The sequence below is a fragment of the Leptidea sinapis genome, chromosome 20 (assembly GCF_905404315.1).
Source record: "Leptidea sinapis chromosome 20, ilLepSina1.1, whole genome shotgun sequence".
Lineage (NCBI taxonomy): Eukaryota > Metazoa > Arthropoda > Insecta > Lepidoptera > Pieridae > Leptidea > Leptidea sinapis.
The window spans coordinates 1250791-1271251 of NC_066284.1; the positions used below are offsets into that span (position 1 = coordinate 1250791).

At 38.2% G+C, this 20461-nt stretch overlaps 1 protein-coding gene and 1 long non-coding RNA gene across 3 annotated transcripts in view; both read left to right on the forward strand.

The window, feature by feature from the left end:
• The window catches only part of LOC126970258 (CLIP domain-containing serine protease HP8-like), an 84618-nt gene that overhangs the window by 25490 nt on the left and 38667 nt on the right, over positions 1-20461 (forward strand). Inside the window, exon 7 of one of the 2 annotated variants that reach the window (XM_050816084.1) lies at positions 4072-4377. The exons of the other annotated variant lie outside the window; for it this stretch is intronic. Coding sequence (XP_050672041.1) covers positions 4072-4294 — 223 coding nt within the window. The 3' untranslated portion in view covers positions 4295-4377. Of the gene's footprint in view, positions 1-4071; positions 4378-20461 lie in introns of those variants that run through there. 2 annotated transcript variants of the gene reach the window in all.
• On the forward strand, positions 7699-9730 carry LOC126970282 (uncharacterized). The gene is made up of 3 exons (XR_007730601.1): positions 7699-7807; positions 7986-8081; positions 9666-9730. It is a non-coding gene; the product is annotated as an uncharacterized LOC126970282 (long non-coding RNA).

Consider the following 20461-nt stretch of genomic DNA (forward strand, 5'->3'; position numbering starts at 1 on the left):
CGTTGCCGGCCTTTAAGGAAGGTGTACGCGCTTTCCTTGAAGGTACCCATGTCGTATCGTCCCGGAAAACCCGCACAAGGAAGCTCATTCCACAGCTTCGTGGTACGAGGAAGAAAGCTCCTTGAAAACCGCACTGTGGAGGACCGCCACACATCCAGATGGTGGGGATGATATCGTAACTTGTGGCGTGTCGTGCGAAGGTGAAATTCGGCGGCAGGAATCAGGTTGAACAGCTCTTCGGAACACTCCCCGTGATAAATGCGGTAGAAGACACACAATGAAGCGACGTCTCTACGCAACGCCAAGTGATCCAGCCGTTCACAGAGTACTGGGTCCCCGACAATTCGAGCTGCTCTGCGTTGCACGCGGTCAAATGGATCGAGCTGATACAGGGGTGCGCCAGACCAGAGATGACAGCAATACTCCATGTGAGGCCGGACCTGCGCTTTGTAGAGCGCTAGAATGTGGGCCGGCTTGAAGTATTGCCGTGCTCTATTTATGACGCCCAGTTTCTTTGAAGCCAGTTTGGCTTTGCCCTCCAGATGGCCACGGAATTGGCAATTGCTCGAGATTTCGAGACCCAGTATTCCGATACTAGGCGAGGCTTTAAGGGAAGTGTTCTCGAAGAGCGGTGATACGGCAAATGGGGTTTTTTTAAGTGGTAAACGCGCAAACTTGAGTCTTCTGGGGGTTAAATTGGACAAGGTTCAACTTACCCCATTCCGCGACCTTCTCGAGAGAGGACTCGATAGAAGACACAAGTTTCACCCGGCACTGGTCGACGTTTTCCCGAGAGAGACCTGCATGGCCCGTGTATACGGCATCACCAGTGCTGTCGTCTGCATAGCAATGCATGTTGGCGGTGTCCAACATATCATTGATATGCAGAAGAAACAGCGTGGGAGATAGCACACAGCCTTGGGGCACTCCAGCGTTCACGGGCTTGGGATTCGAGCAATAACCGTCGATAACGACCTGTATGCTGCGCCCAGTGAGGAAGCTGGAGGTCCACTTGCATAAGCTCTCGGGAAGCCCAAATGATGGAAGTTTTGCGAGGAGCGCCTTGTGCCATACACGATCAAAGGCCTTCGCTATATCCAGACCAACTGCCAGGCCTTCCCCCTTGCTTTCAATAGCCGCCGCCCATCTGTGTGTTAGGTATACCAGAAGATCGCCAGTCGACCGACCATGGCGAAAGCCGTACTGCCGGTCGTTGATCAACTGGTGACCCTCAAGGTATACCAAGAGCTGGCGGTTAATTATGCTCTCCATAATTTTGGAGAGTAGGGAGGTAATAGCAATAGGCCTGTAGTTTGCCGGATCCGAACTGTCTCCATTTTTTGGGATCGGATGGACAAGGGCTGACTTCCATGAATCAGGGACTACGCCTTTTGAATAAGAGTGCCGGAATAAACGCGTTAGCACCGGCGTCAACTCAGGGGCACACGTTCTAAGCACGATTGGAGAAATGCCATCCGGCCCGCTCGACTTCCTGACGTCCAACGAAAACAGAGCTCGCCTAACAGTTTTCTGTCGGAACTGTACTTCAGGCATGGAGCTCTGACACCGCGGGATGGTCGGCGGTGTTTTTCCGTTGTCGTCAAGAGTCGAGTTGGAGGAAAAAAGAGTGCACAGGAGATCGGCTTTCTCTTTTGCCGTATGGGCCAGGGTGTCATTCCTCATGTGCAACGGCGGCATGGACGGCTGGTTGAAGTTACCAAGAGCAGCTTTCGACAACGACCAGAATTTGCGTGTTCCGGTCGGGTAACTGGAAAGCTGCTCGCCAATTTTGACGACGTGTTTCGATTTCGCACGGGCGATTTGCCGCTTAAAAAATCTGGAGGCACGGTTATATTTCCTCTTCAGAACTTTGCAGTTCGGATCCTTTGAGCCCAGCGCCGCAACCCAAGTTCGATACGCCTGTTTTTTGCAGTCAGATGCTGCTTTAACTGACGCATCGAACCAGGGCTGTGATCTGCCACCGATCGGTACTACAGAGCTTGGTATAAAAATATCCATGCCCTGCAGTATCACATCGGCTACTGCAACGGCGCAGGCACTAGGATCATCTGAAAGGAAACAAACCCTGCCCCAAGGGTAGGATGCAAAAAAGGAACGCATCCTATCCCAATCTGCTGACTTGTAGTGCCAAACGCGAGGGGTCGCTGGTGGTCTGCGACGTTGGCGTCGGATAGGCACTACACTCCTGACCAGGCAATGGTCGGACGTTCCGAGAGGGGCGTCGACAGAGACCTGGTAACCATCGGGATGTGTAGTCAGCAGAAGATCTAATAAGGACGGCATGTGGCTATCCACATCCGGGAGCCGCGTCGGCGACTCAACCAATTGGGACAGACCATACGCCAATGCAAAATTATGCACAGATCGCCCTGCGTAGTCTGTGGTATGTGATCCAAGCCATTCGGCATTGTGCCCGTTGAAATCACCCAAGACTACGATTTCAGCGGAGGGGATCTGAGCAAGCACGTCATCAAATGCCGCTTGAGCGCAGCCCATGAGGTGATCCGTTTCTGCGTTACCACTATGGGACCTGTAGACACACGCATAGATGCGGACGCGGTCCTCTAAATCTACGCGGAGCCAGAGAGTAGACAGGCCCCTACCCTCAAAATTGCCGAGACGGCGACAGCAGATATCCTCCCTAACGTACACACATACCCCGGCATGAGGCATGAAATTATGCTCAATTTTGTACCCGGGGTACGTTAAATATGACGTATCGCTAGGTCGAGATATCTGCGTCTCCGTAAGGAAACACAAGGCCGGCTGCGCCGTCTCAAGGTGGTGGTGGACGGCGTTTAAGTTGGAGTGAATTCCCCGGATGTTACAAAAGTCCACATTAAGCGTGGAGCGGGGTGCCGTGGTGTTGCTGCCCTGTTTGTCCTGTGACATACGCGGTACTGTGCCCTCCCCAGAATACGAGGGGCAGCCCGAGCGCGAATGCTCGGGGAGGGATTCTCCGGCTCTACAAGAGCCGGTACCCTCCTGGGGTAATTTATTTTTTAGGACCGCTCTCATATTTTGTTGGGGGGGGGGGGAAAGGACGGGGGGGAATGGCCTCCGGTCCTCGACACTAACCTATGCGAAACATAGCGGCACTAGGCCGCTACTTCACGCCGGTATTCTGTGCGAGTGTGGTAAGTAACCAGGACGAGTCTGGCCCGATTGTGCTGACGTCATAAGGCAGCATCGTGACTCTCCCACTTTCAAAAAGCCCGTAGTCGCCTCTTACGACACCCATGGACCTGGGACTACCCTATTCTTTTTACGCCCCGAGGCAGCACACCTTGATAGGTACTCATGTCTTATTATAAATTTGATAATTTCGTTAAGTTCGTCATGCTCACTAAAATGGCATAGCTTGCGGCGACGTCGTCTTCCCTCAAATACCTATTTGTGACTGGAACGATGGCCCGCCCGTGCGTCAATCGTAGACGAGTGCTGCCTGTGTTGTCTGGTCGACCGATACTAAATGATTGTATTTGTTCGATGCTATTGCATGTTCACGAAGCATCTTTACACAAATAATGAATTCAAGATCTAAAGATTGATGCATCCAATATAAGATAATTTATATTTATACAGTTTATTCTTTAGCACTTTTTATGAAATAATTTATATTATTTAAACACGACTCATATATTGAATGCAGCACCTTACAAACTAAATTTGTTGTGTATATTACAGCCATTGTAAAATACTCTATTTGATTGAAAAGAGTGGTCGTTGAGTTTCTTCTATTATGTTCTTCTCGCGAGCTCAACTTTTATCGAACATAATATATAAATAAAGTAATTATAGAAATATATTTTGTAGTAAAGCGGTTCAAAAGCACCTAGTTTAAGCCTAATTGAATAAAGTTTATTTGACTTTGACTTTAATGTTGAATTTAGCTCCAATATTGGCTATTTATCAATTTTATATGTATATTTACTAAAGTAACGACATCTTGAAGTCAATAGTGAAGACAAAAAATTTTAGCGAATACCCTTTCCTATTTTATTGAATTTCTCTTCGCAATATTGCTTATAATACTGTCCGTAATTTCAGATATGATAAAATAATCTGCGCTGGAGACATTAACAAAGACTCTTGCAGCGGAGACTCTGGTGGTCCTCTTTTAATTCAAAAACCTTATGACGGTGCTATGAGATATGTCCAATATGGTATTGTATCTCACGGAGCTACTACATGTGGAACGGAGAGCAATGGAAGTGTCTATACCGACGTCACCAAATATATGGACTGGATTTTAAGCAAAATGAGAGAATAAACTATATAATGTGAAAATTCTTCTTAAAGAGTATAATATAATATTATGAAGACTTAGTAAATATTTTAAATAATAACCATTAACGATTGTATTATTTCCAAACCTATATCTTTATTGTGTTAGTGTGTCATCCATTTGAATTAATATGGCGCTATAGTCCTAAAAAGTAACATTTTTAAAAATCTACTTAAAATACTTCTACAAATACTACGGTTCCAATTTTTTGACATGTTCATCTTCATTTCTTCATCTAAATTATCGCTGTTTCGAAAACACGATTACGAAAAAAAATCTCGATAGATTTATTTTTTTAAAAATAGTCTTTTATATTTGAATTGTTTATATTATCATAAAACTATGATAGCTATAAACATAAAACTTATTTTATTCGATAGTTTATTAGTATTTATAAGTTTTCACTGTGGGATTTATCAATACGCTCTATGTATTATTTTATATTAATTTTTTTCGTAATAAACCAAACGCGACGCCTTGGTTGCATGCTCGCTCAAGCCAGCAGTACGCCCGTGACCACTGTCAAGGAAGGTACAGTGTTCGTGTCTCTCGTGCTCACATTACGTAAGATTTTAGCAAACAAGTACAAAGCGGGAATCATAGTAAAAAAATAATGATGATGCGACAGCGTATTTGTTGAAATATATAGGTAAATGTAAGTCGGAAAGTACTAAAATAAAATTTACGTAATATTATTTTGAATATTATGCCACGCGGGATTTTTGTATAATATATGTACTTTAGGGAAGTTAGATAAATCCAAGATGACCGCCGCACTAAATTATGATTTCAGCAATATGGATATCGTGTCCGAGGTTCTCGAGGGTGCAGATAACGATTTTGTGATCATTTTCGAAATCCAAGATGGCCGCCGCACAAAATTATGATTTCAGCAATATGGATATCGTGTCCGAGGTTCTCGAGGGTGCAGAGAACGATTCTGTGCTCATTTTTGAATTCAAAGATGGCCGCCGCTCATAATTATGATTTCAGCAATATGGATATCGTGTCCGAGGTTCTCGAGGGTGCAGAGAACGATTTTGTGATCATTTTTGGATCATTTAGACCATATTCTAATACACTTATAGAGTAAAATAAGTTTCGCTGGCTCTGATTTGAAATCAGAGTGTAAATTATAAATAGTTTTCTAAGGAATAACCTGAATTTCGGAAACTGTACACTGTAACACAAAAGTAACAGGTTGGAGTTGGTTAATAAAATATGTCTCGTAAACATTGATAATTAATAATTATTGACATTTAACGCATTTCTGACAAATTACATTGATTGTTTGTTTGTTTTATTTATTTAGAGCATTGGTAACAAGACCAAACCAAACCAAAATACAATAAAAGAATATTTAAATCATATTTAAATAGGTTTATAACTGCAAAATTACATTGCGCGCGCACAACGACATCTAAAAATAAAAGTATTAGTTTACATTTTTTTTTTGTTTCTTCGTCCATTATTAGGACAGGCAAAGGGCTCAAGCCAATACAGCCATATTCCTTACAATTTTACGATTTTTACAATATTGTTCTTTCTACAAACTACTACTAGAATAGCACGACGAATAAATAATTTAAAGGATTTGTTTTGTTACGCCAAAGATATATAACTTCTTGAAGTATACACACACTTTTTTTAAAGGTATCAATATAATATCCTCCTGGAAACACCGCAAAGGAAGCTTATGCCATAGTTTGGTTATAGGTCGAAGAAACATTTTTGAAAGTCGCTTTGTGTCGTGTGCGAAGGGGGAATTGAATAGCAGGAATCAGGTCAAATCAATCAGCTTTGCTTACAGTTCCCATGATAAGTGCCGTAGAATACACATAATGAAGCGACGTATCTACGCAAAGCTACGAGATCTAGCAGTTCGCGGACCACTGAATCTTCGACAATCATAGAAATACTACGTTGCAAGCGATCAAGTCGGATACAGTTAGAGAGACCAGAGATGAGCAATATTTAATATATTGCCGGACCTACGCTTTGTAAGGCTGAGTCTACTTATAACCCCCAGTTTATTTGAGGCAAATTTGGCTTTGCTTTTTGTCAAATTGACAATCGCTAGAGATTTCGAGATCCAATATTTCCAGGTATTAAGTGGAAGAGCATTAATGCGACAAAGGGGGTTTTATCGTAAAGCGGTGTGTAAGTGGTTGTGGTAAATCACAATTTTGAATCTTTTGAGGGTTAAATTAAACATGTTCTATTTTACCCAATTCTGCAAACTTCTCAAGAGGGGACTCGATGAAAGATATATTTTTCTTTTGGAAAGCACGATACTATTTCTTTTAATAACTTCTCATTTCGGATCCTATGTGCTAGCACCGCAAACAGGGTTAAATACTCATATTATATTTTATAGTTAGCTGCTCCTGTAACTGGAGCATCGAACAAAATATATCAGAACTGATTATATGTATGTATTATTACAGAGTTTTTGTATTTATAACAAAGTTTTTAGTTTTTCAATAACAAATCAAGCATTTGTATAAAGAAAGAGTTATGATCCAAAATTTTTTCTACAACATTTCGAACTTAGACGTAATTACTGCCAGATCCAATGTTTTTAAAATAACTTTCATTATATATTAAAGAATATTCTGAATTTCGTAATTTATATAATACTAGTGGACCCAACAGACGTAGACACACGTCTTAAATTTAAAAAATCGGTCCAGCCGTTAGGAGGAGTTCACTAACATACACATGAGCAGGAGAATTATATTATATGGACGGAATTGAGAATCTAAACCAATCTCAAATTCACTGAAACAAACAAAAAAGTCATCAAAATCAGTCCAGCCGTTTAGGAGGTAGTTTAATTGTAAATCTAAACCATTTTCGAATCCACCTGAAGATACACACCAATCTCAAATTCACTGGAACACACAAAAATATCATCAAAATCGGTCCAGCCGCTTAGGAGGTAGTTCAATTGTGAATCTAAACCATTCTCGAATCCACCTGAATACACACAGAAAGTTTTATTAGAATCGGTCCAGCCGTCTAGGAGGAGTTCAGTGACATACACACGCACACAAGAATTATATATATAAAGATAAATTAGCGCCAACTTTAAGTGAATTTATTTTTTTACTTTTTACTTATCTTTTTATAAATTGTAATGTATGCTTGTTTCAAGTTAATATTTTTAGTAAAGAAAAAAGTATTATAACCTTTAATAGGGGGATTTAATATTACCCATAACTTTAAAAATACGCTTTGCATCGAATTTTATTTAACCTTGAATCCACCATAAACGGCCTTTAGATTTGTAAGTATTATAATTACAATTAAAACTATTTTCTTTACGGAAAACGTGGCTCCTATTTGCTTACCAATATATGCATATCTTCGCAGAAAGGCTCTGTTGGGTCACAATGGAATCGTTGCTGGTTGGGGTATAACGGACACATTTTTTAGATCATCTATTCTACGGAAAGTATCTGTTCCAGTGCAGCATCCCGAAATTTGTGATGTTTTGTATGTATATTAATTATTATGACGGGTACTCGTGAAATATAAAACGGGCGGTTTACGTTTTTTCCATCCCTTTAGAAAATAAAATACCAAAAGAGGTTTTAATCATTTGATAATATTACTGGCACATTTATAAAATGTTGTGGTGCGTAAAAATGTTTATTCCAAATTTAAATTTAAGGCCGCAGTCCAGCAGAAAACCCGTGGGTTATGCAACTCTATTCAGTGATTCGTACGGACTTTAAGCAAGCAAGCAAGGCTTTAAGAACATAAGTATGTAAGTAATCCTCTACAGCAAAAATAGTCAAACCTGAATAAGCGAGAGTTTCATTAATCAGTAGGAGGCTCTTTTGCATAGGATGCCGGCTAGATTATGCCTATCACAACGGCGCCTATTTCTGCCGTGAAACAGTAGGTAATGTATAAGCATTACTGTGTTTTGGTCTGAAGGGCGTTGCTAATGAATGGATTGAATAAATTATTACAAAATAGAAAAGAACTTATAAAAGATTTTACCACATTAAGTAAAAAACATAAAGAAAAAAAAGGAAAGAAAAGAAATCGAAAAGAACTGTCGAGGCCCCTTTCGGATCGTCCGACCATTGGCTGGTCAGGAGTGCAGTGCCTATCCGACGCCCACGTCGCAGAACACCAGCGACCCGCCGCGTTTGGCACTACAAGTCAGCAGATTGGGACAGGATGCGTTCCTTTTTTGCAGTAGTCGATGTGATACTATAGGGCATGGATATTTTTTAACCAAGCTCTGTAGTACCGTTCGGTGGCAGATCACAGTCCTGGTTCGATGCGTGAGTTAAAGCAGCATCTGACTATCTTTGTCATTTGTCGAGGAATCACTGACTCCGAAGATACAGTTTTAACTAGTTTCGGGGTCAGAGGTCTTTTAATATCACTGCAAAACCAGATTTTCAATGTTCAATGTATTGTTACAATTAGCGATAAAAAGATGAAAATAATTGGTATTATGTAATAAATATTGTACATTTAGTAATTTAAGTTATTTGCAGTGAGTGTAAAAGAAAATGAAATAAAAAGTATTATTATTATTATTATTACTACAAAAAACAGGCGTATCAAACTTGGGTTGCAGCGCTGATCTCAAAGGATCCGAACTGCAAAGTTCTAAAGAGGAAATATAACCGTGGCTCCAAATTTTTTTAAGCGGTAAATCGCCCGTGCAAAATCGAGCGATTGCCAATTCCGTGGCCATCTGGAGGGCAAAGCCAAATTGGCTTCGAAGAAGCTGGGCGTCATTAATAGAGCACTGCAATACTTCAATCCGGCCCACATTCTAGCGCTCTACAAAGCGCAGGTCCGGCCCCACATGAAGTATTGCTGTCATCTCTGGTCTGCCGCACCCCAGTATCAGCTCACGCCATTTGACCGCGTGTAACGCACAGCAGCTTGAATTGTCGGGGATCCAGTGCTCTGTGAACGGATCACTTGGCGTTGCCTAGAGACGTAGCTTCATTGTGTATCTTCTACTCTAGTGTTCCGAAGACCTGTTTAAGCTGATTCCTGCCGCCGAATTCCACCTTCGCACGACACGCCACAAGTTAGGATATCATTCCCACCATCTGGATGTGTGGCGGTCCTCCACAGTGCGATTTTCAAGAAAATTTCTTCCACGTACAACAAGGCTGTGGAATGAGCTTTACTTGTGCGGTGTTTCCGGGACGATACGCCATGGGTACCTCCAAAAAAAGCACGTTCACCTTCCTGTGATTCCTCTGGTGTTTCAAGAGAATGTAGGCGGCGGTGATCACTTAATACCAGAAGACTCTTATGCTCGTTTGTCCTCCTTTTCAATAAAAAATCTTATTCACTCTATTTATTGTTACAGTACCCGATCACAGAACATCATATGTGCTGGTGACGTAAAGAAGGACTCCTGCAGAGGAGACTCAGGAGGTCCCCTCATGTTTATAGAAACATATGAAAATGAAATTAGATATGTTCAGCATGGCATTGTATACAGGGGACCAAATATGTGCGGCTTAGTAAGAGCTGGAATTTATACTGATGTTGCTAAATACATGGATTGGATTTTCGCAAAAATTAATAAATATTTTTTTTTACTAAAGCTGTTGCTTCAAACTTAATAAAGATCAGTCAATAAATCATTCTTATTTCTCATTTATCATTATTCATTTATTTAAATATTAAAAAAAAACTTTATTTGATGTAACAATTTCAATAATAATCTTTTGGTTTATATAGAATCCACTGTAATTGCATTATATAGAATCATTTGTTATATTATCATTTAAAGGGCAATGTATACGCTTTTATAATAAACTCCCAAGTGATATGCCTGTAAGATGGGTGAGATAACGTGAAATTTAGCAGGCCTGCTGTGTAAAGTGTTTTTGTGAACATTGAAGAAAATCAGTGCCCTGGCGTGGAATACCCTGGACAATTGGGCTTCATCGTCCGTGGGACCCTCAATTTTCCTGATATAATCAATCCCATTTTTCATTGGCAGTGCGTGGACAGCTATATTCCAATGTGTATAATTTTTGTATGAAATAAAAAAAGGTTTTTGATATTAGAAGCAAATACCATAGTGTGGATCTGAGCTGAATTAGCTCCTCATTAATATACAGTCCACCAAAAATATAACAATATAAAATAGCTCATTAAAGATCCACCGCTCAGACAAAACTATTTCTGAGGATTGTCACTATTATTAGTATTTTTATGTCCTTCTAAATATACCAATCATCAAGGCAAGTCCATCAATTCAATTTTGTCACTTTCAGATTTAATAATTTGTCTGGCCGATGTAATTTTATCATCAGTTTTGTTGATTTTCTCTCTGATATATTAAGTAAACCTTTATATATAGTTTGGTTGCAAACTTTATTTAGAAGTTTTGAATAATTTCTGACATAACTATGGAAGTTGATATTAAGGGTGAAAGTGTATAGGACCTTCTGTCATACAATTCATATAAAAGACTATAGTAAAAGACTATTTAGTTCCTGAATAAATGATTGTGTATTCTATCGAGTCCTCTCTTGAGAACCTTGTCCAATTAACACCCAGAAGACTTAAGTTTGCGCGTTTATCACAAAAAAAAAACCGTTTTTCGTATGACAGCTCTTCGACAACACTAAGGCGAAGAGTAAGCAGAAAACACGCAAACATGGTGTTTTTAGACAAGTTTTTTGGTGAAAGTTTAGCATTTGGAGCTATGAACACTACTTAATCCTGTTACACATATCCTTAAGTCTTATTTGTAGGTTGCTGATGCTTGCTGTTGGTTATAATTAACACTGCCGAGCCTTTTTGAACTACCACTATTCTTTGAAGTTAAACAAGTTTTTTGGCATGGCGTGACGCATTTTTTTGGTACTTCTCTCAGAAAAGTTATTCTTATAGCTTGTACTTTTTTGTGTAGGTTCATTTATTCAGATTAGTAGTGAATAACGAGGATTATAAGCATATAAACTGTTTTCCACCCAAGAATTTTGAAAATATTGGCTTTGTTACATAGATGACGGGCCGGCAGCCGTGAACTCATATCGCTCAAGGTCGCTGGCATTTAGTGTCGCCTTAAGTTACTGGCCAAATGAGACTTAACATCTTATGTCTCAAGGTGACGAGCGCAGTTGTAGTGCAGTTTTACGCTTCTTGTCCTGGTTGCCAGATTTCAGAGATGGCAACCCTAGTTGTATTCAAAGCTGTTACAATAAATACCCAGAAAATATTCAAAACAAATGTATTACGAATTTCAAAAGAATTGTTTAGATATGTTTATGTGGTAATAGTTTCTACAACATAAATGACTTTCTTATTGATTGGGAATGGAGCGACTACCCTCAGGCTATTAGATAATAAATTTTATTGTACGATTTTATATTGTAACCAATTTTTTTATGAAAAAAGAAGTTTTTTTGCGCCCGTTTTTTCAGGTCTGATGTCACACAATAACTTTAACCCGGAATAATAACCCAACTGCGTATCCTTACTCTTTCTCAAGAAAAATTCTTAGCCGCCTCTCATCTGTACCTAATCTTGGAGTTATTTTAAACTGTAATCTACATTTTTCACGTACATCGAAACTTTAATAATCATTAAAGCATATAAACAAAAAAGGCATTTATTTTGCATCTGTCTATAAGAGACCCATAATACATTTACTACGATATGAAAACAGCTTCTATGAAAGACAGCAAATATCTTCCGTAATGAATACGTATACCCCGGCATAAGACAAGAAAATTATGCTCAAAATTGTACCCGGGGTGTTTTAAATATGCTGTATTGCTTGATCAAGATACCTGCATTGCCGTAAGGAATAAAAAGGTAAGGTCAGGTGGCAATGTGCATTTAAGTGGGAGTTGTAGCTAAAGTCCAAATTAAGCGCTGGGTTACCCAGGCGTTGATGCCTCGTTTCTCCCCGGAAGCACGCGGTTCCTTCCCCAACTTTCGATGATTGACCCAACCGAGGATCCAGTCACAAGTGGTTGGAAAAGTGCAACGTCTGCATCATCAACCTGTATCAGTTTACAGTTGTTGTTTGGTGGGGGGTGTCTTACCAAGTAGTCCTCACTAACGAACTACCCAAGCTTGATCAACGTACCCGGCTCTATAACAGCTGCAGAATGGCCCTCGTCTTGCCCACATCAAAACCCTTTTGGATAACAAATTATGATCAGTTTTGGAACACAGAGCCTGCTCTGAACGACTTGCTGACATCGAGTAGCTTAAGAAAACTCTAAAACAAGCAATTTCTAAATTTGCCACGGGAATAGTGCGTAAATCAATAGTGAGACTTTAATAAATATAAGTTTTATTAAGATTACATTTAGTCACAAAAAATAAACGCATTTCTCATTTAAGACTTGATAATGAGATCTACAGGGTTACGTCACTGCATAGTAGGTGTTAAAAATAATTGACAAGTAGAACTAGAGATACTTAGATTGGACTATTTTTTTAGATGAGACCTTACTTATACTTGTGGAGGTCTACAGGTGAAAAATTTAACGACTGGTAATGGACTAATTAAATTTGAAAGGAAAAAAGGAAAGATGTAAATATGAACTTTCGTTCTGTTAAGGACTAGTATTTTGAATATAAAGAGATCTTACTAACGCTTCAGATAGAGTGAATCAATAACTAAATGTGGGGTGGTAGATTTTCAATATAAGGTTACAATGTCGCTCTATTTCTCTATCAGTTCCATTACCAATAAATAGAAAGGATGTTAGTTTTTATTTAAGGTCAAATGTTAACATAAATACGAATGAAATAATATAAGTGGGCAAAATATGTCGTACCATTCTAGCTTCTAGTTTCAGACTAAGTTCATAGCGGGTCTGATTGCCCGCATAGTGATGTTCATAGGAGTGAGAATCGCTTCATCTTTTATTATTTTCGCACTGAATTAATTTACGTAAGACCCCAATCTTATCGTTATGGAATTACTTCATATCCTACATAGGTTTAACCGTGTTTTCTTTGTGCTGGTATTATGCGGTAATGTGGAAGATATAGTTCTCAAATAGAATAGAATAGTATCTCGAAATAAGACATCGTTTTCGAAATTAACTAGTACTATCCTACCATCATACTTGTTCACTCTTTTGTCCTCCTGATCCCATTAAAAAAGTATGGTTATGGTTTCAGGCAGCTCTGTTTCACTGCAATCAATTTGATCTATTGTGATAGCCGCTATTAAGTATAACTCACTGGTAAGGTTGATGCTTTTCATGAATCTTATTATATCTAATACAGTTACGGTCGTTCCCAATATTCAGTCTATCTCTTACTTGAGATAAAAATCGTAACTATCGTTGACTTTTCCCGTTGACTGTCCCAATAAACTTATCGACGGTAACTCACCTTATCTGTACACGCTGTCTGCCAATGGGACGATGTATAGCTTACCAGCGATAGAAGTTTGTATGGAAATTGCAATTGGGTTTTTGAAAAAAAAATTTTTTTGTGATAAATGGAAAGATTATATATTAGTTTTATAACAAAACTATTTTTTTTTTCGCAATAATTCAAAAGTTATTTCAAAATAAAAAAAAATTTTTGAATCCAGTACCGAAGACACGCCGACAACTCCCGAACAAACCCGAGCGCGTGTGACGTCATAATGTTAGTTTTCACTCATTGCAGTTGATAGAAAAATAATAAATACAGTGTTTTGATCTATTTAATTTTGTTGTCATTATTAAATATTTAAATTTATATTAAAAATGTCGAACCTCAAAAGTTATCGTTCTTGTTTTGTACCATTATGTAAGAATACTACAAAGGCAACTCCTGATAAAATGTTTTTAAATGTTCCCCAAGATGACAAACGTCGAAATAAATGGTTTCAACCAGTGCACCGCGATAATCCCCAAACAAAATCGAATTTTTTTTGTTGTGAAGATCATTTCGATGTAAGTATTTCTTAATACCATTTTTATTAATTATTATTTATCTAAGTATATAAATCAAATAATTATTATATATTTAAGTAAAGTTCAGTAAATAATTTTTTTTAACTGGACTCCAAATCATAACCTTTAAAATCATAGCATTAAAAAAATTTTTTATTGATAAATTAAAGTGCTTAAATAATAAATTTATGTATCTTTATCTAATGATTGGGATTCAATTTGATATATTTATAATTTTATAACGTTCGAAGTTATGTATTTGACTACAGTATGAAATTTTTTAAATTTTATGTTATGGTGGTTTTTCTGTTGTTATAATAACATATAAATAATTCTTATGATTTCTGTTTTTTTTTAGTTGAAAGATGACATGGAAAATTACATTTATTATACAACGATGGGAGGTAAAGCAAAGATTAAAATTGATGTGGTACCACACAAAAAATTTTTACCACACACGGAAAATTTTCAACAGGAGTAGTAGAGGTTTTTTTTGTCAGTTTTTCTGCTTCAATATATTTTATAACTGTACCAATGCCTGATAATCGAGATTTTTTCCAATAGCAAGCGACTTCTGTTGGTGTCGGATCTTCACTTCTACGATGGGTCCACATAAGTAATGCTAATGCATGTTTGCAACCACCTGTAGACACCATATAAAAGATTATTATTGCTTACAACATCAAAAAACTTAAATTTAATAGGAGTATAAATTACCTGCTGAAGCTGCACAGTCATGGCATTGAACATCCTGAATTTTTTTTGACTTTTCATTAATAGTTAAAGTAACTGAATAAGCTTTACTCCGAACTCGGTGTTCTGGACATACCCGTCCTTTCACAATACAAATATTATTTTTACGACTTAGTTGAACATAACCTATAGCTTTGTCGCCGTAACTCTCACGCGATGCTCTGCAATTTATGAAATAAATAATTATATTTAATGTAATGGAGAATAAATAATTAAATATTTTCATTTATTATATTATTTTTTAACAAACTTACCTTGATGCCTTGGCACCGCGAACTTCAGCAGAATTAAACCGAACGTCATTTTTTAAAAAATCGGTGATCATAAATATATCAACATCAGGAATATTATCAGACTTTGCCTTAATAAATCCTTTATCACACATAGCTAATCGAAACCAACTAACTCGTATTTTAGCAATAAATTTTTAATATTATTGTCTAGACACGTGTAATAGCCGTAAACGCTGTACTGTTATTAAATAGCTATAACATTATGACGTCACAACTATGGTGACCAATCATGGCGCGTTTATAGTCACGTGATTTTTATTTAAATTTCATCAATTTTTAATTGTTTATAATTAATTGAAAAAAATTTTTTTTGAAGTTTTTTGCATTAAATATCAATATTATTAATAATAAAGTTTTAAAATACATAAAAAAAAAAATTTTTTTTTTTTTTCAAAAACCCAATTCACGCGTCCCAATATAAGGCGATAAGAATGACTTATCAGGTATACTGGGACGGACAGCTTCAGATTATTTACAGCTAATTACTGACAGTGCAAGGTAGTGATTTATCTGTATCTGTAGATAGTATATTGGGAACGGCCGTAAGTCATCTAACGCACCCAATGACAACGAGTTCAGTAAAAAACTGTGTATCCAAATTGTCTCATGATCACATTGATGAATCATAGTCTGAGAACAGTAAATCCGATAATTACCTTATAAATCCGATAATTAGCTTCAGACCATTAACAAAATCAAATAAAGGAAAATTTTAAGTAAATTATGTTATTGTATCTTAATATACTTCCAAGGTTTTTACAGAAGTGTCAAGACTCCAAATTCTGACAGCCGTAATGATAAGTATAATACACAATTCTATCTGTGAGGAATTTAAAGTGTACGTAAAATGTTGATGCTTTTCACGAATCTTACTATCGATACTGATATTATAAAGAGGAAATCTTTGATTGTTTGTTTGTTTGCATTGATTAGGCTCCGAAACGAACCGATTTGAAAAATTCTATCCCCGGGTGATATAGGCTATATAATATTTTCAAAAAAATAGGGAACCTTATAAAAACTCCATAAATGTAACCCAAGGTGTAAAAAAATACCTAAAATATTCTTTACATCGCGTGCGCGTTGAAAACTATTGATGAGAGAATAAAATAATGAGTAAAAAATTACTACGACTTTGCAGAACACATTATTATCTACAAAAAGTTATCGCAACAGCATAATTCAGAAGTGTTTTATGTTACGTGTTCTATTTTAAAGATTTTAGTGAAATACCGCTACTACGTGCTCGGTCCTGCAGTGTGTACGCGGGCGAAGTCGCGGGGTATCAGCTAGTACCTTATACAGTTAGTCAGCTAACTGTATAATATATAATAAGATTAGACTATCTCAAGTGGTTGAAAATTTGGACTTCCCAAAGAAGATGATAGATGTGCAACAAGGTTTCATGTGCACTATTACAAAATCTACACGCTCCGCAATCGTTGATGTCTAGGATTGAGAAGTGTTTTGTTAAATCTGCAGTGTCTTGGTTAGAATGCATAAGTTTTCACCACGAGTACGCCACCGACCAACGGGGTAATTAAACGTTCTGTAAACATCGAATCATTATCAGAATATTAATATAATATTATTTAGGGTTTAATGCAACTATTGAGTTATAAGGAAAATTAACAATCTAATTATAGGAAGGTTGCGGTTGTGAATTTGTCCGGTGAATACAAGGAAGGAAGATTATTAGCATGCTTTACCGAAAACATGGATTCTTTTGTATTTCAAACATTCTAAGTCAAATATAATATATATCATGTTCTTGGACGTCACGGGTTATCCTGCCTAAAATCGGCAGGCCGTATCAGTCGTCACGCCAGCATTAATGAAGTCATCCGCAGGGCATTTGCCGCTCTTAATATACCAGCTGTTTAAGAGCCAAATGGTATTACCCGCCGCGATGGCAAGCGTCCTGATGGAATGACGCTGGTGGCTTGGGCACGGGGAATGGCGCTGGTGTGGGACGCTACTTGCGTCGACACTCTGGCTCCTTCTCATGTCCAAGTTAAGTCAGTTGGTGCTGGGGCTGCTGCTTCGACTGCCGAAGACAGCAAGCGTCGCAAATATGTTGGCCTCAGTGAGTCATACATCTTTGTGCCGTTTGGTGTCGAGACACATGGGGCCCAGAGGCGCGGAGAATGTTCCAAATACTATCTTCGCGCCTCAATAAGGCTACTGGAAACCCAAGCGCTGGCAGCTATTTCAGTCATCGGATCAGCCTAGCTATCCAACGCGGTAATGCTGCCAGTATTCTTGGTACGCTTCCACGTAATGATAGTTTTAATTTTATGTAGTCGTAGTATTGTAAATATAGATATAAAATTTGTTTTGTTTGAATAATCTACAGGTTAAGTATATAAGGCAACAATATCTTCAAAGTATTTACTTCAAAGTCAAAACAAATAAACTTTATTCAATTAGGCTTAAACTAAGCGCTTATGAATCGTCGCTATAAATTTTTCTTTAAAATTACTGAATCCACCATATGGCTGTAAAATACATGACAAATTATTTTGTAAGGTACTGCATCCAAATTATGAATCGTGTTTAAATAATGTCAAATTATTATTATTATATTAAACTGTTCTTAGAAACATAAGAAAATTTTCAAGACGTGACGTCACCTCTCCCCACTTACAGCCGACAGACCGCTTTATAAGCGGTAGCAGAACAGTTTGTTACCAGAGCTGAAGGAAAAGACGCTTCCTCAGCTCCAAAAGATTATCACAAAGGGGAGCATCCGCTCCCCCAACAAATAAAACCATTTCAAGTGAAGAAGAGGACAGCAAGGAGCAATCGCTCCCACCCCAATGACCTGCCCGTATCCACGGGCGGCGAGTGAATTCTGCTGCAGGGGACGAGAAGTCCAGATCAGCATTCCCCCACCGCGCCCTTGCAAGCGCGGCGAGAGAAGACCAAGACGACGTTGGTGACCATTACTTCGTTCGTCGTCGGACTGTGAACATTTCACCGAAACTCTGTCCGTTTTCGTATTGATTGTTTATAGTGTGTAATTATTTAAATTGTGTTGACAGGGTGAAGACGTCTATAAAAGGCGACGTCTCCCTAGCGTCGACACATTTTTCGCTGCAACCGTTGACTAGTTAGGACATTACTCTACCCGATTTCTATTCGAATATTAGTCATTGTGTTGTTTGAAATTTTTTTCTTAGAAGCTTAAAAACCCTTTTTGATCTTATTTCCTACTTCTTTATATTTAAATTATCGTATATTGGATGAATCAACCTATAGAGTTTGAATTAATTGCCCGTGTGAGGATGCTTCGTGAAGATGACGGTGGTGATTAACTATAACATGTCGACCTGGCACCAGAAGTAGCACCCGTTCATGAGTTGGCGCATGGAGTTGCCATTAATCATTTAGACGGGATTTTAGAAGAGTATTATGTAAAGCAGAACTGCTGATTATAGATAATTTCTAAGCAACATGTGACATACCCAAAAGTAAACAAGACTAACTACAAAGAAAACTAAGCTACCTCCCTCCCCCCGTAAAACATACGCCCCCTACGGTGATGAATTGTCTGAAGAGGCGAAAACTTTACGGGCTCATAACGAAGACGAAAAGGTGGAGTGCCTTGCCGACAGCCTCAAATTCCAAAGGTAAAAATAAAAAAAGTGAAAACAACAAAATTGTAATTGTTGAACTAAAATTACGAATACTCGTACAACTGTCCATACATCATTCCAATATGGCGAACCGGAAAGTTTTTTAATACCATAAAAAGAGGCAATCTCAAATAGGCCAATATGCATATCTATACATCCAAGTCAAAGTATATAGACATTAAATGTACTATTGAGCCCTTACTAATCATATTTCGTAGACATAATAAAAGTATTAAGTTAAAGCATCGACAAGGAAAATAGGCAATAATTATCCTAGCATGACTAACATCTTGACCTATCTTAATTTATGAATCTGTGGTAATTCACGCAAGTTGGGAGAGGGACAGGTCGCCATATTAAATGTAGGTATTTAGTATATACACTGGCCTGCAAAAGTAAGTATCACACTTTTCAAATTAATTTTTTTTCTTAACTATAGAAGGTAGAGATTTAAGATTAAAACGTTTTGTTGCAAATTTTATAGGCTTTAGTTCTTAGAAACTAAAATTATACATTAGTAACATTTTTAACTTAAAAAAGATAAAACAATGAAAATAGAAATTTTTAGTTTCGTGTAAAAAAAATCAACTAAAATGTATTACATGTTATTTAATTTTTAATAACTGGTATTGCCTCCTCGAGCTCTGATTAGAGCTTCGAGCCGGTTTGGCATACTGAACACTAGGTTTCGGAGCCGATGTTGGGGGTTATTCTCTCATTCTTCTACCAGGGCCTGCTTTAGTGCCCTGAGGGTAGTAGGTGGTGGTCTGCGATTTCTGACTAGCCTCCCAAGCTCATCCCAGGCGTGTTCAATCGGGTTGAGATCAGGACTTCTTGATGGCTAAGCCATCACGCTGATACCGACCTCTTGAATATACTCTTGTACGATATGAGCCGTGTGTGGCCGGGCATTATCATGCATCAGCATCGATCCATCACCCATATTTGCTAAATACGGCCCTGCATACTCATTGAGAATCTCTTGAGCATATCTTTGCCCAGTGAGGGTGCCATTTTCTATGGCTACTAGCTCTGTGCGACCTTCTGAAGATATGCCAGCCCATACATGTGCACTGCCTCCACCGTATTGGACTCTTTCTGAGATGCAGGCTTGAAGGTATCGCTCACCAGGTCGCCTGTAAACACTTCGCCTTCCATCAGAAGTGTAAAGGGAGAATCGAGACTCATCTGCAAACAAAATTCTTGACCATTCTTCTTCATCCCACTGCATGTGTTCACGGGCGTATCGCAGTCTCGCTACTCGATGTTTTGGGCCACTCGCTGGTCTTCGGGGTTTCAAATTTGCTTCAGCAAGTCTTCTTCTCACTGTACTGTCACTAATGTAGTCCCTCCGGGTCTGAAGTAGCTGTTGCTGGACTTCAACTGCATTTTGGTGGCGATTTCTTAAAATGTGAATGGTAAAATTGTAATTCGGCAACGTCCACTTTGAAAAAGGAATGGTTTTGTTTTTGAAGTTTTTTTCAGCCAATTCTTAAAAGAAGGTTACCGACTATAAAGTTTTTATGTACAAAATTAAATTCTCTTTGGAGT